This window comes from Mchenga conophoros, linkage group LG17 (assembly GCF_057382185.1).
Source record: "Mchenga conophoros isolate Kocher_MC1m ecotype Shallow Benthic linkage group LG17, M_conophoros_male_GT1.1, whole genome shotgun sequence".
Classification (NCBI taxonomy): domain Eukaryota; kingdom Metazoa; phylum Chordata; class Actinopteri; order Cichliformes; family Cichlidae; genus Mchenga; species Mchenga conophoros.
This window is the reverse complement of record NC_140542.1, coordinates 363,529-383,416: the sequence shown is the minus strand read 5'-3', so window position 1 is coordinate 383,416 and position 19,888 is coordinate 363,529. Positions and strand designations below refer to the sequence as shown.

The following is a 19,888-nucleotide window of genomic DNA, read 5'->3' as shown; positions in this document are numbered from 1 at the left end:
TTAACCCTCTGCTGTGATGTTGGTTTGGAGGCCAAGCTGAACATGTTCAGATATTCACTGGAAGCAAGTGGAGGACAGGGGGACAGCTTGGAGTCAGAGAGCCTGAGATGGTTTGCACATATGCAGACGAGGGAGAGAAGACATACTGGAGGAAGGATGATGAAGATAGAACTGCCGGGCAGAAGAAGGATGCTGGGATAGGAGGAGATGGAGGCAGATCATCCGCTGTAACAACGCCAGAAGAAGAAGAAGACTGGAAGTAGTTTGAACGCGAGTGCAAATAACTAAACTGAACACATCAAGTACAAGTATCAGGATTACTGTAAGGTGACAGTAATTTGAATGTTGTGTATTAAGCAAGACTGAATTTAAATGACAAACACAAACTCATGAAACTCCAGCATCTCCTTTTGATTCAGTAAAAAGACTAGATGTTACAATCCTTGATACTTTCAAAATGCCACAAAGGTCATAACCAACCAAATCCAGTGTGTGTGTGTGTTTGTCATGAGGCTATATTCTCCCTCTGTCTGCTGGCAAAGTGTTTACTTCTTCTTCTGCAGAACAAAGACGGTAGTGTGCGCGGTCAGCCCACCGCTGCTCTTTGCAGCTGCACACAGACACAGTGATGGTGAGGAAGATGGTGCTGATGGTGATAAAGGAGTACAGTACTGATCGGCTCACAAGGACCAGTAAACTAAAACTGCAAGCAGTGACAGCTGTAACCCAACAAGAGAAAGGGCATAATTTTTATGATTTAGTCTTTATAAACATTCACTTTTTTTGTGGTGTTTTGGAGTCTATTCAGAGTTGAGGATGCTGAAAACACAAAATTTAGAATTTTTTTAAGACAGAATCAAACAGCAGATTAAGATGAATTTGAATCTTTACCAAACCTCTTTGAGTGAAAAAGATTGACTCTGAAACAACACTGCAAGAACAACAACCTTCATGCTGTGTGTGTGTGTGTGTGTGTGTGTGTGTGTGTGTGTGTGTGTGTGGTCCTCCGTTAACATTTTCATCCCGTTACAAAACTTCCCTTCAAACCGCCTTTGCGCTTGAAACGGTCATCCCGAGGAAGATGAGGAGGACAAGGAGGATGAAGGAGACAATGCCACATTTTCAGCATTTTTCATGCTTCACACAGACGCAATCTGTCAGCAGCAGCACAAAGATTTATTCTTCACTGAACCGTGTTAGAGAGACAGGAAGAAACTGTGATAATCTGCAGTCTGCCGTCTCTTAGTGGTAAGAGTCAGAAAGTGCAACAATATCGAAATTAAAAGAAAAAATATTTTATTATCATTCAAAAGGTTTAACGCAGACTGTATGTTTTTATAATGCTATTAAATTACAACAATCTAATTTATAGGCTAATATCCATCACAAGAAATTCATAAAACTGCAACCTGTAATCTATTTTAAGCAAATAAAATATGAGAAATTAACAAATATTCCCCCAAAATATTATGAATAAACAGAATCATTTAATTAATAACTAATGTTAAATATAAAATGAGGTTTAATTCCATATCAAACCATTATTTGTATAAAACATGTAAAAAGAGGTACAGTGAGCAGGTTCGAGCCCCAGTAAGTTTCCATCCCTTCACTGGGAGCGACACGCTTCGTGTGCATCATTATTTATTCACTCAGACGGCTCAGTAAAACATATATATATATACTTATTTATTTAATCATGACATATATTATTTAAGTACAGTAATTACTACATAATTATTGCGTTTGGCCAATCAGCAATGTTCCGCTCCTCTTCGCTGACCAATCAGAGAGCAGACGCACTGACGGCTCGAGTCATTGGCGCTTTACCTACAGCTCACTGTCCAGAACCGGGACAGAACCAGCGGCGTGTGTTCATCTTAACTCGACTTTTCAAACGTACCGGATGGAGCTGGACCTGTGAGCACCTGCCTCGCGACAAAGCGGCGGTTGAAATCTCAGAGGCGTTACCGGCGGCTCCACGGAGCGGTCCCGTCATGGCCCACAGCGGCTCCGGGTCGCTGCTGTGCCGGCGGAACGCGCGGCTGGACTCGTTCCTGCAGCGGAAGCTGGAGCGGAGGGTGTACGAACGGATCCGGGCTTACGAGCCGTGCGTGGTGCTGTCCGAGTCCATCAACAAGGTGTACATGCACGTGGTGCTCAGCGACGAGTGCGTGTACCTCACCGAGTACTCGAGTACTCGCCACGCACTCTCACGGCAGCCGTTAGCTTCAGGCGCGTGCGTTACATCGAGCTGGTGAGTTTGAACAGAAAAAGTGATTTAAAAAGTATTTATTTTTGTTTCTACTGCATTAATCCCGCCCTAATTAACCGACACAAAATCCAAAAGCTGATTTTATTAAACGAAAAAACAAACAAAAAATCTGAACATGACCTGTTATAACCTGATTTTAATAAAGTAAGATACGATATTTTGAAAAAAAATTAGTATTTTGCCGATAGATATTTGTTATTATTGGAGAAAATAAGTGTAAATACTGTGAAGACCTAAGACGTCGGGTTTTTTCAATAAATGATAAAAAAAATATATGTATTTTTAATATTGATATAAAATCAACAGAAAAACCTTCTACCATATTTATTGGATTTTCTATTAAATTGGCGTTTAAGGTAAGTTATTTTTAAGGTAAATAAAAGTAAACTTTTAAAAGAAACAGTACAGAGTTAAAGCACTCATTTCCAGTATTTTTATTTTAAATGATGACGTGACTGTTTTAATGTCTGTCATGGATATTGTTGTGCAGACCAAATATTTATCAATGAATCGAGAAAATAGGCATACTGTGAAGTGTTCATGTCTCGTTTGTTCAGTAAAGGCTCGAAAACTTTAATAGTTAAATCCTAACATTGCATTTGGAAGCTGTGTTGTAATGAGTCTACAGGATGTGTTCAGAAGGGATTTGTGTCAAAACTGCAACGTGTATCACATCAGGTGAAAGAGGACAAGACAAGGCCTACATTTTGAAGTGGCTGTAGAAGAAAATATCTGTATTTCTTTTACAAATATTCACCAGATCTCCAATGGTTGATTCTGCTCATCCAAGTGATTTCTTCAGTCGACTGAAGAAGTCACTTGGATGAGTGACGAAACGTTTCTCCCACTGAAAACGCTACATCCAGAATCAACCTTTGGAGATTAATTTACCTGGATGATTGAGAATGCATCAAGACGAAATAATCTCCAGACTGACATCACAGAGTGGATGTTGAGTCAAGGAAAATCTCAGTTATCTTTGAAATAGAGCTGGGCGATATGAGATTTTTTCATATCACGATATGTTTTTTTCATTTCAGGCGATAACGATATCTATCACGATATAAGCCAAATAACTATATTTGTAAGATTTAAATGTGCCGTTGCTCACAAGTAAAATGTGAAATAATCAGCAGCTTGTTTTTAAATATTTTTTTCCCATGATAAGTTCAACAGGGTAGATGTACTTAAGGAACATGAGACTTTTTCAGATAAATAAAGGCAAATATTGCAAACTACACAAAAGACAGCCGCTAAAGCGTTTAAGTTTCAAAATAGAACAAATGAAACAGACTAAATTGTCAATTCCACTTAGAAACAAAATATTAATTCTAAAAATAAATCTTAGTTTGTTTTACAGAAGAACAGACAAAACTGACTAACTTTTGTCAGTATCAAATAAACTGAGAACTAAAAGGAAATTCTCAATCTCTCCTTGTTGTATAGCTGAGCTTTTCAAACAGTTTTAACAGTTACTTTAGTCTGACAAAAGCCGAATGACGAATTAGCGCTTCCAGTCAGAGACTGAGGCTACGTCCACACGTACACGGGTATTTTTGAAAACTGAGATTTTCCGTTTTCGTTTTAAAAAATAATCCCGTCCACACATAAAGGCAGAAATGAAGGAAAACGCTGCTATGAACATGCCAAAGCAGCAGGTGGCGCTAGATTCCTAACCGTGCAGAAATGTTGGCCAATCAGAAGTCTAGAAGCCTCGGTGGGAAAAAGTAAACAAAGCTGGGGCATAGAAGCAGAACCGAGTCGTATGTGTGGAGGGACAGTAACTGTGTGTATATGTAAGCATTTAAACACTGCAGAGAGTAGAATTAACAGTATTGTAGAAATTCATTTCACCGAAACAATAACGTGGCGCACAGTGTGACGCATGCACCAGTTTATTGTATTTCCAGACTTGCTTTCGGCACAATTTACAGTGCACGCTACTCTGTTTTTTGTCAGACTTGAAATAGCTTCAAACTACGGAACTTCTATGGCTCTTCCGTTCGGCAATCTCTCCGGCATTGGAACCATCATCTGTTTTCTCTTCGGTCACGCTCGGTTGATTTTTCTAGTCGGCACACTCATTTCCTCCATTATGCGCTGGCTCCATTACCCGCTGGCTGCTTCCCAAACAAACACACGTGCGGCTTGGCACTTGTGCTGTACGTAACAAGTCACGCGACGTGACGCTGCGGCTGTGATTGGTTCGGCTCTGCGCTACTGAATTTGGATCGGCTGACCTTTTTTTTTTTTTTTTTAAGAGAACAAGAGCGGCGAGGTCTATCGCGATAGCTTAATTTCTCTATCGAGTAAAAGTTATATCGCGATACATATCGTTATCGTTCTATCGCCCAGCTCTACTTTGAAACCTAAACTGTGAACAAACCAGAGAAGACAGCAAAACAAAGCCCAAAGGGTTGTGACCTGTTTGCACTTTGGTTGATATTCCTGCAGTGAAGTTCGGCTGAGAGCTAGGGCTGAAGAAGCATCACACACATTTAAATGGCTCTGGCCTTTCGTCTAGCTTTTTTCTGACCAGAGCCGTAAAGATGAGAATTTACAGTCAGACTTTAAATCTAAACTTGATATTGACGTTTAAGTCTTCACGCTTAGGTTTAAAACCAAGCTCCAGATTTTTAAAGAACATTTAGAGATAAATATGGATGAAGTTTGCAGTTTATAATTAGGACCCCATAGATTTCTATTATTTTTGACTTGTGACATCTTTAAAGCTGAACCCAATGAGGTAATTAGTGGATCTTTAGAGCTAGTTCTATTAGCAGAATATGTTAAAGCTCAATTTTTTCTGTCTAATTTGACAGTAAACTGAATAAGTGTCACGGTCTGGGGGGCAGACCGTGGGGGATGTTGGAGAAAGGACCCAAACGCTGGACTTAATGAAATGAACAGTGGGTTTATTTACAGTGAGGTAAATGTACACCACACATTGAATCTCCAAAAGTGCTCCCTCGACTCCCGTGACGTGTCTTCTCCCAAGTGCTGGTATCCCGTGCTCTTTGCCCCTGTGCCTTCACACACCCCGTGTGTCTTGCAGTCCTGTGTTCCACTCTCCTGAGGAAAAAAAACACAGACACAGCCGTTATGGCACCAACTCCAGCAGGCATACACTGACCAGCACTACAAACACTGACATGGAGTCTAACTCAACGATCCTGCGCCGGAGGAAGCTCCATCGCTCTGTTAAGTAGCTCCCCCGACGATCCTGATCAGAAGCAGGTGTGTGGTAAGCTAGGCGTGACCAGCAGCTGGCAGGGCCACACCCATCAGGCCTGCAGGTGGCTGTCCTTCATCCTCCAGCCTCACACACAAACACACACCAGCATTGAACACAAGAACACAGTGCAGCAAACATACATCCAATACACTAATAACAATAAAGGTCCACACTGTTCACGAACCCCGAGTCCCCGGAACCGGGTCCGTGACAGTATCCCCCCTCTAAGGGTCGACTCCCGACGACCCCAAAACAAAACCACAGAACAACCAACCCAGGGCGGGTGGCGGGGGGTCCAGGACGGAGGGCCCCAAAACCACTCCGCTAAACAGCCACCACAAAGCAACAAAAGAAAAACACAGGTCAACAGTCCAATACCCCGGTCCAGTGGCAGCAAACAGTTCTGGCGGCCGATCTGCAGGACGGCAAAACAAGCGGGACCCGCTGCGGGTTGGGCAGTGGCGGCAAAAAAGTTCAGGTGGCCTACCTCTAACCCCGTGATGGAAGCAGAACGCTTCAGGCGGCCTGCCACAGATCCGGTGGCAACGGCGTTGCAGCTCCGGCGGGCGGCCACGGGTCCGGTGGCGGCGGCGTCGCTGCTCCGGCGGGCGGCCACGGGTCCGGTGGCGGCGGCGTCGCTGCTGCTCCCGCCTCAGCACCACCCACGATTCCCGACGTGGCGGCCGGGCTGCAGGACGTGGCGGCCGGGCTGCAGGACGTGGCGGCCCCTCCGGCACGCAGACCTCCAGCTCTGGCTCAGCGGATCCCTCCGGACCTCCGAGCTCCTCCGGTGGCAGCGCGGGCTCACCAAGCTCGCTGAGCTCCTCTGCTGGCAACGCCGGTCCCTCCGGCTCGTTGAGGTCCGCCAGCAGCGGTGCGGGCTTCTCAGTGGGTGGCTCGCTGGGCTGCTCCGGCTCACAGTGCTCCTCCGGCTCGCCGAGCTCCTCCGGCAATAGCTCGCTGAGCTCCTCCGGCTCACAGTGCTCCTCCGGCTCGCTGAGCTCCTCCGGCATTAGCCCGCTGAGCTCCTCCGGCTCGCTGAGCTTCTCCGGCTCGCTGAGCTCCTCCGGCATTAGCTCGCCGAGCTGCTCCGGCTCGCCGAGCTCCACAGCTGGCGACGCGGGCTCCTCCCGCTCGCTGAGCTCCTGCTCGGGCATGCTGAGCTCCCGCTCGCCGAGCCGCTGCTGGACAAAGTCTGGAGTTTCCTGAGCTTGCACTACCCCCCGGGCTTCATGCAGGGTGCGAAGGAAGGCGGAAACTTCCTTAAGCTGGCCGAGGTAGGGACTTCCCTCCAGGATTGCCTCGATGGCATTTAACCCCACCACTCTTGCCCTTGGGTTGGTGGTGTGAGTTACCCAGTCCATCAGGCGTTGGACGCGTGTGAGGTCGCCCCCTCCGGACAGGGCTGCTGGAGTGGGTAGTGGAATGGAGGCTGCCGCTGGTGGAGAAGATGGCTGAGGGGTGACTGCATGCGGATGAGATGACGACGGTGTTACAGCTGCAGATGGTGAAGCAGCGGGTGGTGTAGATGGTGAACGGGATGAAACGGTAGGCAGCGAGGTAGATGTCGCGGGGAATGATTCAGCAGGTGACGGCCGACTTACTAGCTGGGCGATTGGCTGTGGTACGGCGACCAGCTGGGCTGCTGGCTGCGCTTTGGCTACCGGCTGGGCAGCTGGCTGTATAAACATAGCCCCAGAGTAAACGGTTGAGGTGAGTGACGAAGAATTGTCCATATGACTCACCACAGCCGGCTGTTGGAAAGTTTTAGAGTCTGACTGCGGTGAGGCACGCCGGCGGCGCAAGCGTCGCTTCTGTAACGATGCCGGGGCCAGCGTATCAGGCTGAGGTTCCACCAGCCGGCCGGACAGGAGAGCAGCTGTGTGATTTTGAGCTGCCAGTCCTTGGTCTGCTGACTCAGCAGGTGCCGCAGAGGTGAGTGGAGATGGGGTGAGGTGCAGAGGGCGTGTGAAACGTTTCCCCCGCAATGGAGGGTCCAACAAGCGAGCTGCAAGCGATGGCGGGGAGGCTATCAGCCTATGAAAAAAGAAATAGGCAGCAAGGGCTCCCAGGGAGGTTGCCATATCCTCCTCGCCCGGACAGCCCAAACCAAACAGCTCAAAACAGGAACTTTCCCTCAGCGTGGTTATAATCGAAATTAGTCTCTTAATGTCCAAAAAGCTCACAGATGAGGTGATTGATGATAAGAAGGAATCAAAAAATACGACCTGTAAGTGTCTCTGATGTGGATCTGCCGCCTGGATAATGCTCCGACAGTATTTCCAGAGCTGGGCGAGCAATTCCTCCTGTGAGACGGTCCTTGAGTCCGCTGGGCCCATAATGGCAGGATCGTTCTGTCACGGTCTGGGGGGCAGACCGTGGGGGATGTTGGAGAAAGGACCCAAACGCTGGACTTAATGAAATGAACAGTGGGTTTATTTACAGTGAGGTAAATGTACACCACACATTGAATCTCCAAAAGTGCTCCCTCGACTCCCGTGACGTGTCTTCTCCCAAGTGCTGGTATCCCGTGCTCTCTGCCCCTGTGCCTTCACACACCCCGTGTGTCTTGCAGTCCTGTGTTCCACTCTCCTGAGGAAAAAACACAGACACAGCCGTTATGGCACCAACTCCAGCAGGCATACACTGACCAGCACTACAAACACTGACATGGAGTCTAACTCAACGATCCTGCGCCGGAGGAAGCTCCATCGCTCTGTTAAGTAGCTCCCCCGACGATCCTGATCAGAAGCAGGTGTGTGGTAAGCTAGGCGTGACCAGCAGCTGGCAGGGCCACACCCATCAGGCCTGCAGGTGGCTGTCCTTCATCCTCCAGCCTCACACACATACACACACCAGCATTGAACACAAGAACACAGTGCAGCAAACATACATCCAATACACTAATAACAATAAAGGTCCACACTGTTCACGAACCCAGAGTCCCCGGAACCGGGTCCGTGACAATAAGTTTAGGTTTTTGGAGACTTAACTGACATAACCTTGAGTGACAGCCAAACCACGACTAAAGCACGTTAGATTACATGCATGTCACATGATGCGTTCACTGACTAACCGGCTTCTGCTGATTAATCCCTGTTAAACTCTTCAGATTACACACGAGTTAGTTCGATTTATAGGTTTCACTTCTCACCTTTACTGCTGATGGTGAGAACAAGAGCGTAACACCTGCTCTGGTTTGCATATTTCATGTCTGCTCATACTGAGCTGCACTGAGCCTCAGAGCACCTGAGTTGCAGGAAGCCTGGAAACCAATCACGGAGCAGGACTCAGGTATGATTAACAGCTGTCAGTAATGTTGGTATGTACTTATTGTTAGGGCTGCCCATGTGACCGTTTCAAGTACTTCATGTATATCAACCTGCCAAAGAGCAGCACAGACAAACCGTTAATGAGGAAGCTGTTATCCTCAGATTTTAATTAAACTTTAAAAGCTTAAAATAGTTCCAATGCCACATAATACAGAGCTGCAATACATGCAGCAAAAGTCACGCCGAGCCTCTAACTTCATCTCGTTATGTCAGAGGTTTAACTCGGCCCTAACAGAGTTAATCCCATCTGCATTAACTCTAAGATTACCACCTGATGACCTGTGCTGGCCTCTCCATGGCCTCAGCACCACCCTTTAGCCACTTTGTGGAGGATCTTCAGAGCACTGGGAGCTCATGGAAACTTACTGGGACTCGAACCTGCTCACTGTAACAAACAGAAATCAGGTCTTTTGTAACGCGATCTTTGGCAAACGCAAAATTAAAGCCGCTCAGAAGATGAGACGTGCTTTATTCAAGTTCCCGTGACAAAGCAGTCGCCAACATATTCAATGCAACATTGAAAAAGCAGTTAAATAAATTAGAGTCACTCAATAAAATAAAATCTGACAAAATACAATCCAGAAGTTTTTGATTTCTTTGTATTTTATAGATGTTTCTGCTGTTTTTTTAAGTGCTCTTTAGCAATACTTCTCCAGGCTTTCAAAGTAACTATGATCCAAGCATAAAAAAGGATCTTAACTCAGATGAACCAGTGTTGTCTCCACACATAACAGAATATTAGCAAAGAACCAGTTTACTATTTTATGACAACAGCAGTGTGTCATAAAAAACACAATCATTCTTTCTGTCATTAAGTTGCCAAAGATGACACAGTTTCACAGGCACAAAATAATATTTTTACAACAACAACATTATTCACAAAGATCTGTTAGCTGAAAACTTAGATTTAAAATCTATCTTTAGCAGATGATCAATATCCATGAAAAATATGAGAGGAGGACCTTCAGCTGATCAGCTGCTGATCACTGAAGCCTCATCAGAAAAGGTCTCAGTGGAAGAGCGGCTGTCAAGAAGCTGTTCTTAAGGAAGGGAAACAGAGAAAAGGTTGATTATTAAAATGACACAAGAACGACTGAAAATTGTTGAACCAGATCTGAGGGAGAGATGAGATGTTGTCAGGAGGGAAAAACACACAGTAGAGTGATATCAGTCATGGATCGGACCCCCCAGTGCCCGGACCTCAAGATTACTGAAGTAGTGTGGGATTATCCTACATCCTTTTATTACACACAGGATCAAAATCAGTCTACAGCAGATGATCAATATCCATGAAAGATGTGAGAATACCCACTATAAGTGCACAGTACAGTGGGGCAAAAAAGTATTTAGTCAGCCACCGATTGTGCAAGTTCCCCCACCTAAAATGATGACAGAGGTCAGTAATTTGCACCAGAGGTACACTTCAACTGTGAGAGACAGAATGTGAAAAAAAAAAAAATCCATGAATCCACATGGTAGGATTTGTAAAGAATTTATTCGTAAATCAGGGTGGAAAATAAGTATTTGGTCAATAACAAAAATACAACTCAATACTTTGTAACATAACCTTTGTTGGCAATAACAGAGGTCAAACGTTTACTATAGGTCTTTACCAGGTTTGCACACACAGTAGCTGGTATTTTGGCCCATTCCTCCATGCAGATCTTCTCGAGAGCAGTGATGTTTTGGGGCTGTCGCCGAGCAACACGGACTTTCAACTCCCGCCACAGATTTTCTATGGGGTTGAGGTCTGGAGACTGGCTAGGCCACTCCAGGACTTTCAAATGCTTCTTACGGAGCCACTCCTTTGTTGCCCGGGCGGTGTGTTTTGGATCATTGTCATGTTGGAAGACCCAGCCTCGTTTCATCTTCAAAGTTCTCACTGATGGAAGGAGGTTTTGACTCAAAATCTCACGATACATGGCCCCATTCATTCTGTCCTTAACACGGATCAGTCGTCCTGTCCCCTTGGCAGAAAAACAGCCCCATAGCATGATGTTTCCACCCCCATGCTTCACAGTAGGTATGGTGTTCTTGGGATGCAACTCAGTATTCTTCTTCCTCCAAACACGACGAGTTGAGTTTATACCAAAAAGTTCTACTTTGTCATGTGGTCAGATGAAACCATTCTCCCAATCCTCTGCTGTATCATCCATGTGCTCTCTGGCAAACTTCAGACGGGCCTGGACATGCACTGGCTTCAGCAGCGGAACACGTCTGGCACTGCGGGATTTGATTCCCTGCCGTTGTAGTGTGTTACTGATGGTGACCTTTGTTACTTTGGTCCCAGCTCTCTGCAGGTCATTCACCAGGTCCCCCCGTGTGGTTCTGGGATCTTTGCTCACCGTTCTCATGATCATTTTGACCCCACGGGATGAGATCTTGCGTGGAGCCCCAGATCGAGGGAGATTATCAGTGGTCTTGTATGTCTTCCATTTTCTGATGATTGCTCCCACAGTTGATTTTTTCACACCAAGCTGCTTGCCTATTGTAGATTCACTCTTCCCAGTCTGGTGCAGGTCTACAATACTTTTCCTGGTGTCCTTCGAAAGCTCTTTGGTCTTGGCCATGGCGGAGTTTGGAGTCTGACTGTTTGAGGCTGTGGACAGGTGTCTTTTATACAGATAATGAGTTCAAACAGGTGCCATTCATACAGGTAACGAGTGGGGGACAGAAAAGCTTCTTACAGAAGACGCTACAGGTCTGTGAGAGCCAGAGCTTTTCCTTGTTTGAGGTGACCAAATACTTATTTTCCACCCTGATTTACGAATAAATTCTTTACAAATCCTACCATGTGGATTCATGGATTTTTTTTTTCACATTCTGTCTCTCACAGTTGAAGTGTACCTCTGGTGCAAATTACTGACCTCTGTCATCATTTTAAGTGGGGGAACTTGCACAATCGGTGGCTGACTAAATACTTTTTTGCCCCACTGTATATATGTTCAAAGGTTGTATATGGCACAAAATATAAACATTATCTTTATTTAATCTTGTTATTCTGTAAATATCCGATTTTATTTTAAGGGCTGAAACTCATGATAATGTATAGATTCATCTTTTTATTAATAGTTTGATTAATAGTTTCTACAAAACCAAAATTTGCTTGAAAAATAGTCAATCATTAGAATCGATGCGCTAATGTCAGTTTTCTGTCGACTCGTTTCTGCACCGCTTGGTTTTGTCTTATTTCTGATTCTGCTCCCTCATATTGTCACATTTTATAATCTTTACAGCATTGTCTTTTTTTACAGGTGAACGACATCCCAGATTTCCTCAGTGGGAAGCATCAGGAACGCTGCCAACACATACGGATCGTCTACGTCACCAAAAAACCTGCAGCGAAGCAACGCAATTGGTTAAAGAGAGCCAAGAAAGAGGGCCTTCCTCCTGCAGCCCCGTCCTCTCGCCGAAACAGCCACTGTCCTGAAATAACAAGCACATTACAAGGTAACTGAGACAGTTTATGTAATTTGATGATGCTACGCAATGATATCAGACTGAAGTTTATGCTTTTTGTAAGACGAGTCAGAGACATGTGGAATGGTCTCTTCAGAGATTTGATCCTTTGGAAAGACACCAGTGAGGTTTATGTGTCGTCTTGTTTCTTTATCTGTAACTCTAGCCATCCTGTGTTTCCATTTCCTCCACAGGATTTTCCACAGAGAGGTGAGTAAAACACAGACACACTTCAGAAGCATGTTTTATTTGAGGATACTCACACATAAAGGCTTTTAAGTCCTCCCTGCAAACACATTACGTAATGCCAGTGTTGAATTTGGTTATAATCATTTTAGAAGCTGCAGAGTGTGCAGGAGTGAGGCAGACAGTGAAAGTTTATGTGTGGGATACTTCAACACTGTAATGTGGTTGCCTGTTGTGAACTTGTTAACAGCTGAGCCACTTTACCTGAGTATGTAATGACCACCCCAGTGTCTCAGATAGCTCATGACTTATTTACTCCAGGGACTAGTTTACCTGCTGCTCATTAACATGTTCACAGAGTGACTCCAGTGTTGCTCCTCAATATCACACCTGCAGTGCTTCATCCACACACCAGGCAGCAGGTAACATCCACCTGGTACTGCTGGTCCATCATTTATCCTTTTTCAGCAGAATGTGCCCACTGATGATTGAAATGTAGAGATGTGTTTTCCAAACACGTTTTTATAAACTCCCACAGCAAGAGGACCTGCTGGTTCGCTGCTGGACAGTTTGCATTTTTACTTGGTTGCATGCGGGGCTCCGATCCTCCTTGAGTTCTTCTGTGAATGAGGCAGGAGATGGAGGGAGGAAGGAACAGATTTACTGTCATTGAACTGTTGCCTGGTAACGACGAAGCACTGTAAAACAGACGCAAACAGCATAAAATGTAAAAGCTGTCTCACGCTAATGTTCCCTGCTGCTCAGCTGTGCTCACCCCCGGTAGGTCATTAAACGTACACACTTTTCTTTCACTGCCACTCCCAAACCTTAGACTGCTTGTAAAGTTGAACCTAAGGATGAGCTGACAGCGTGAAGTCTCAGGAGCACGACTATCATGACTGTGTGAATCTACCTGAGAGCTCTTTCTGTTTTTAAGCTGCAACATTTGTGCAGAAAAACAATAAAGAAGTTCTGAAAAGCAAAGCATATTTTAGAGGCTTATTTGGCTCTAGTGTGACGTTAATTTACTACATGAACCTTGTGTTGTGTTCAGGTAGACTTCAAACTAGCAACCGAGACCATTAGCTGATCAGGAAAGTGTTTTTAATTGTTTTGTGCAGCTGGAATACGACATGAAACTCACACAGTTGATGATGCAGACACTTCACAGAAACCTGATGTCTGCGCTGTTTCTTCTCTCCAGCAGCCAATGGAGGAAGGAGGAGCTCCCCCCAGTGTTAAAGCACACCCGCTCAGCCTCGTGCCCGAACCCAGAGACTCTCGGCCTCACGAGAGTCCCGCAGCCTCCCCCCTTTTACTCCCCCTTAGTCTCACCTGCCTCATCGCCATTGCTCTCAGAGAAAAGCCTGAAGACCCTCGAGAGTGGTCAGGTATAAACGTGTGGCTGTTCCGATGAAGATCTACTCAAATTCAATTTGAAGTAACTTAGACAAGGGTCACACGTCTCTGTAAATTTGGTCGAGCTCTGTTGTGTGTGCTGTTACAGTTACAAAGGAGGATCGGTTCGGTCCTGTCACGTCTGCTGAGACGAGGCTGCGTGGACAGCGAGGAGGAGTGGGACGCGGAGCTCCACCTGTACGCCGTCTCAGAGAAGTCCAGACTTTACCTCCACCTGCAGAGCTTGTGGAACAGCTTCAGTATTGTGAGTGAAGACTGTCTATGAATAGTATTTAACACATTGACTGTTAGCTTTAGAAATGTTGTGGTTATTTATATGAAAGTGGAGCTTAAAGGTGCCCTGTGGATTTTTGGAGTAGATAAGTAAATGTCACAGTGTGCAGGTTATACAGAGCGTGTCCTGTGTAATGATATGGACTTTAAATGCAGTCACAGAAAACAGGGATTAACTTTTGTATGTAACAAAAGGCAAGCTGTTTGTTACATACACACAGACACAGAAAGGTAATGAGGGAAGTGGAGATAGCTGGGAGAACAAAACACAGCTCAGCTAAATCACAGAGGATGAGACAAAAGAAGCAAAACTGAAAGCAAACACAAGGAACAACTATCAAAATGAAGCAGGAAGTGAGGCACAACTGAAAGGGGGGCGAGAAAGATAAAAGGACAGAATGGGAGCACTAAAGGGAACTAATCACCCTAAAGTAATCTGTAACTACACTGAGAACTAGTTTAGTTATAACGATAAAGAACTAATACCAAGAACCAGAAGATCAGAAAGGCTCATAAACACAAAGAAAATACAAAATAAGAAAAAACAGGAAGTATAAAATGAAAAAGTATAAAAGTATAAAACATGTGTCTGATGGTGTACTCGCTCAGATTTCTGAGGTGTGTGTGTGTGTGTGTGTTCAGAGGTCCACCCTTTTGTTAGATCCGCTCTACAGAAGGAGGAACTGCGTTTCATTGTCTGCTGCTGCCATCAGGTAATAAACTGTTCTGTGCAGACTGCAGACACACAACTTCCTGCTTGTCCAGTCAGAATAAAGGTCACAGGTCAGTTTGTTACTGTGGAAACAGAAATCATTCACTCATAGACTACACTGGACATAGCCACTGTGACGGCACCCACTGGTTTTGGACTCCACTCTACTGATTAGTGCTGTGGATACTCTCTGAGACTGAAGCCGAGGCGTCCTGGAGTAGCTGTAGATTACAGTATGGTAGCTCCCCACAAAGCTCCAGCTCAGTGACTGCAGTTAGCTGAGGTGAAGCCTATCAGACAGCTGGCAGCTACAGCCGCCTGCATCAGCCACGCATAATCATGCAGAAGTTCACATTCAGGAGAACTGCACCTCTTTTGCATCAGCTCCAGATGTTTCACTGCACATTTAATATTTGCAAACACGTACATTTGTTTAGTTTACATTTGAGTGGAGCTTAAATAATGAGACCATGAAATATTTTTAATGAACTGAAATATTATTTTATCTTGGCTGTGCTGAGCTGTAGCGCTCATATTCCAATATAAAGATTTATATAAAAACATTTCCAGAGATTTCGACCTGCTCTGAGAAACCTCATCTGAGCCCTGAAGGTTCATCACAGCGGACTGTGACGAGTTTAGGCTCATTTAAACTTGTTATTGCTAACAGGCTCAAACGTCGGTATTAATGTTGATGTTATATTTAAGCTGGGAGCGGACGGCTCACCTGTTTGGCCAGCTGAGCTCCGAGCTCCTGCAGGACGGGAGCAGCGTGGAGAGTATGTACCTGCTGCTGCAGGAGCTGAGGACCGCCGCGCACCGCAGCGTTACCCTGCGCCGGCTCTTCTGGAGGGTAAAGTTTATAAAACCTGCTCGGCACTGTGTGTTTGACGTACAGAACGTGCCTGTGAGTTGCAGTGAATGACTCATTTTCTGTTTTCCAGTCCAGTGAGGTGTGTACTTTCCTGCTCTGCACTCTGGAGGGATGTCTTCACGGCCGCCAGAGCCTCGGTGGACTCTACACAGCAGATCAGCTCCTGTAAGCCCCTTAGCAGGTGTTCATAGCTCCACAGAGGCGAGATTTCAGATTCATTAAGGTGTTTCTTTGACTGTATTCAGCGTGGCGATTACAGAGATGATGTGCATTATTTCACAGCTGTTTCCAGAAAGTGGGTTTTGTGAAAACTTCAGATTTTTGAAGCCTGAGATGAGGGAAACTGAGTTTTCTTTAAACAAGCTAACTTAAACTTAGTTTGCATTAACAGCATAACACACTGTGAACCTAACCTGCTCACTGGCAGGTTTCCTCTCTCTGCCTTCTCCTGTCGAGCCTGAAGCAGTTTCACCTCCTCATTCATAAAGTAGATAATAAAGAACATGTAAAGAGCTGAAGTTTACATTATAGTCCCATTAATGTTCGCACTTATCGGTACTGAGAACAGGTCCTGTTATTGTTGCGTGCGGTTATACCAACAACAGCAGTATTCACAGGATTCAGTTTGTTCAGGAACAAATCCAGAGTGAGTGGATGAAGACCGCAATATTACCTAAAACACTGAAAGAATCTGCGACTGTGATAATATTTATAGTAACAATATAATAACTAACTGCAGGTCATATCTTCCTTGCTGTGTGTTGCTATGACGATGATGATGAGCATGTGACTGAAGCTCTGCTGTTTGTGTTTCAGACTGAGCTCTCTGATCGTTGACACGCTCGCCATCATGTTCAGAGAGACGGAGGTCGAAGCTGCCAGACTCAGCCTGCTCTCTGCCAAAAAGTAAACAGAACACAGTGTATGTTTGTTCCTTTCATTAAACAGTCCTCATTTCAGGTATGTTGAAATATCTGTTGGCAGCTCCTGTAAAGGCCTAAAAGGAGCTTAGATTGGAATAAAGAGATTTTCTATGTATCTACAAGTGAGGGATCCACATCTAAGGAAGTCAATACACTAACTGACACAGTGATGATACACAATGACACAGAGGACTACAGAACTACTCGAAGGGTTTAGGATCAAAATGAAATGAATACTGGACACATTAAGTTAAATGGGAAGAGAACACTGGCATATCACACGAGGCTGAAGTTCAGGGTTGAGTTCATAACATCCACTAAAGAAGTGGCGAGTAAACATCAGTTGTTTTTTTTAATCATATATCAGGAGTAAATCGTCCGAGTCATTGGAGGCAGTGCAGAAACCAAAGTACCTGAGGAAAAGTTAAAATGCTGAGATATGAGATTCCCCGTACTGCTGAAGTTTAGGATTTCTGCCTTTTTGAAGAGGATGTGGTTACAAAAGAAGACTGGTGTCTTTGTGAAATATTATAAAAGAAAAATTCTTGTAAAAACTGGTATAAATCTGAATCATACAGGCTTGAACGATAGATGGATAATGATGCCAGTGTGATGGCAAAAACTGAATTCAGTCTGAGCTCCAGAGGAGTCTTTACTTTTTTTTTTTCTGTATTAAAATGAGAGAAATGTACACAGATTCATGGCTTATAGACTGATGTGTCTCCAGTGTGTTTGTGAGGTTTATCTATTAACAATAGTAAATAAAAAGTGAGAAAATAATAAATGTGATTATTCTCAGGGAGATTTTCTATCATTTCTTTGGTTGCAGCTGGAGCTGCTTTCCTTTGTTGTAGTCTGGTGAAACCCAGAGAAGAGTTATAAAGCTCATTTCCAGATGTTAGCACACCTTCCCTTTTCTGCATTAACTGTTGTTTCCCTGCAGAGGTGCTCTGGCCTCCCGAATGCTGCTTGCCTTAATATGTGACCCTCAGCCACAAACTCACAGCGGAGGATTTCTGACGTACTCAGAGGTGAGCTGCTCTCTGCTCACATCAAGTGTCTTTCATGTGCCTTCGATGCATTAAACCTTGTGCCTCTTACAGCTTCAGGCCTTACTCCCTGAGTATCTGGACACCGCCGCCTCTCTGCTCTTTGAACTGCTGCTCGTAGGCCACGTGGTGAGTTTGATAAAGCGTACAACGGGGGCGCTTCTCAGCTGTGAGTAAAATGTGTTTATGCAACACCTCAGGCTCTCCTGGGAATTACAAAAACTAAACAACTGTAACACTGATGAAGCACTAATGAATTAATACACGTCAGGTATTAAGCAGAATATTATTAATCAGAAGATTAAAGAACGGCTACTGAAGCTGATGGTCAGTAATCAATAAATACACACAACACAGAACGCTATTGCAGGTACAATGTATTTAAACAAAACCAAGGAAAAATAACAAGGAAAGAAAAGGAAAAACTTAAATAATTACTCCTGGTGCAGTGGTGCCCGGTTTAAGGTGCACAAAGACAACTAAACAGTCTTGTAGCTTAGATCAAGCAATACAGTTTCTCAAGTTCAATAATATTCCCCATAAATAACACACCACCAATTCAAAAACACTGGTCCACACTGATGAGAGAAAGTCCATGATTTTTATCTGGGTGTCCATGAGAAATGTCCAAGCGCTATTGTCCATAAACGGGGGAAATGATGTGTTAAGAATCCTGCTCCCTGCCCTTTGTTGGCTCGCCATCCTTTTTAAACCAGAAAAGGGTCACCTGGCCTGCATTAAATAAACAGGGCCAATAAGAAATCACAAGAATAATATGAAAGTGTCAGCCAGTTTAGCTTAATACATTAAGTTATTCTTATTCTTGTGTACACAGTAGACTTATCTAAAAAGTTCAACTGCTATATACAGATTGCATAGCTTTAAAACATTTGTTATTTGCTATGATATGGTCTAAGAAAGCTCTGAACAAACACAGTTTTTGTTCAACTCTTCGTGTTTCAGACCAGCAGGTGTGTCTCTGCTGAAAACTTCCTGTCTGTCGGTTGGATCCTCAGAGTCCTGCAGCCTCATCCCCACCTGGTAAAGGTCTCATCAGATTTAACTGTGATTTCTGTCAGAATGATAAGAATTACTCAAACGCTGACCCTCTCCGTCCCCGCAGCTCTCCTTCATTGGTTACCAGGTCCAGCAGGTGGTGTTGGTTCTGACGGGCCTGCAAGTGTCGGTCCCCAGTCCCGTTCAGTCCGTCCTGCTGTTCCAGCGCCTCAACCTCCTGCTGGCCTGTCTGCAGTACAACAGCCAGCTGGCTCAGCACCTGCGCTCGCATTTCAGAGAGGAGTTCAGGTATGCTCAAGACAGCCACAACAGTCACTAAGTACATACGTGCTCACGTTAACTTCTTATTATAAAGAAGAAATGTGTAAATGCTCCAAAGTCTGACAGCTCAGATCTGTTTTGGTCCTGCAGATACTCTGTGATGCCGTCGGGCTCTGAAGTGAAGCTGCCACCTCACTATCCTATCAGCCGACCCACTCTGAGACTTGTCGAGCACATTCGAACTCTTATGCTGCTCAGGTGACTGAACACCAGCGTGCTCCTAGCCTTCACTTTACACAAAGGCATCCTCAGGGAAGGAAGCAGGATTTGGAGTCCTCGGGATGCTCGGCTTAAAGTGTCTGGATTATTATATATCACAGACATCTTACTGTTAGACAGAGAGATGGAGATATATGCTTGGCCTGTAAAGACTGTTCAAATGATGTGCACTCCTAATAACCTGAAGCGGTTCTCTGACAGTCCATCAAGTGGTGCGGCTTCGTAGCTTAGCAAAGTCGGACTGAAACATTAGACAGATTTTCGAGCGCCATGTACCACATAAAATTGTTTCGAGGTCAGTAAATACAACCAGAATTAATAAATAAGGCGCACAGGATTATAAGGGACACTGTCGATTTTCAGATTTTAAGTGCGCCGTATTTTCCAAAAAACACGGTAATAACGACGGCCCGCTAGCATGCTCTACCAAAAATAGTGCTTTGTTGTGCATCTGACAGACGAAAGCTAAACCAGTTCCACACCACTGAAGTTGCAGCATTTTTACAAACCAATTCTGGTTCATCCGTTTCATTCAACAATCCGCTTTCGCCCTCCTCATTTTCCGTTGCCGCCATGCTTTTCCCGCCATGTGCG

The 19,888-nt window shown here is 44.7% G+C and overlaps 2 protein-coding genes and 1 pseudogene across 3 annotated transcripts in view; 1 reads left to right on the top strand and 2 right to left on the bottom strand.

The window, feature by feature from the left end:
- LOC146554783 (CD9 antigen-like) overlaps positions 1-2,103 on the bottom strand; it is a 21,528-nt gene extending 19,425 nt beyond the window's left edge. Inside the window, exon 1 of the mRNA XM_085251046.1 lies at positions 1,904-2,103. The gene's annotated coding sequence lies outside the window, so the exon portion shown is untranslated. The remainder of the gene's footprint in view (positions 1-1,903) is intronic.
- LOC146554781 (uncharacterized protein C12orf56-like) lies at positions 1,819-19,875 on the top strand (annotated as a pseudogene).
- Positions 5,735-8,438, bottom strand: LOC146554782 (uncharacterized). 2 transcript variants are annotated; one of them, XM_085251043.1, is made up of 2 exons: positions 8,181-8,438; positions 5,735-8,102 (listed from the first exon to the last, which is right to left on the bottom strand). In XM_085251043.1, the coding sequence occupies exon 2, from the start codon at positions 7,847-7,849 to the stop codon at positions 5,735-5,737; it is 2,115 nt and encodes a 704-aa protein (XP_085107169.1). In that variant the 5' UTR covers positions 7,850-8,102; positions 8,181-8,438. The 2 variants fall into 2 exon arrangements, with proteins under 2 accessions (XP_085107169.1, XP_085107170.1); XM_085251044.1 differs by having other exon boundaries at positions 5,735-8,099.
- Positions 19,876-19,888: the final 13 nt, after the last annotated feature.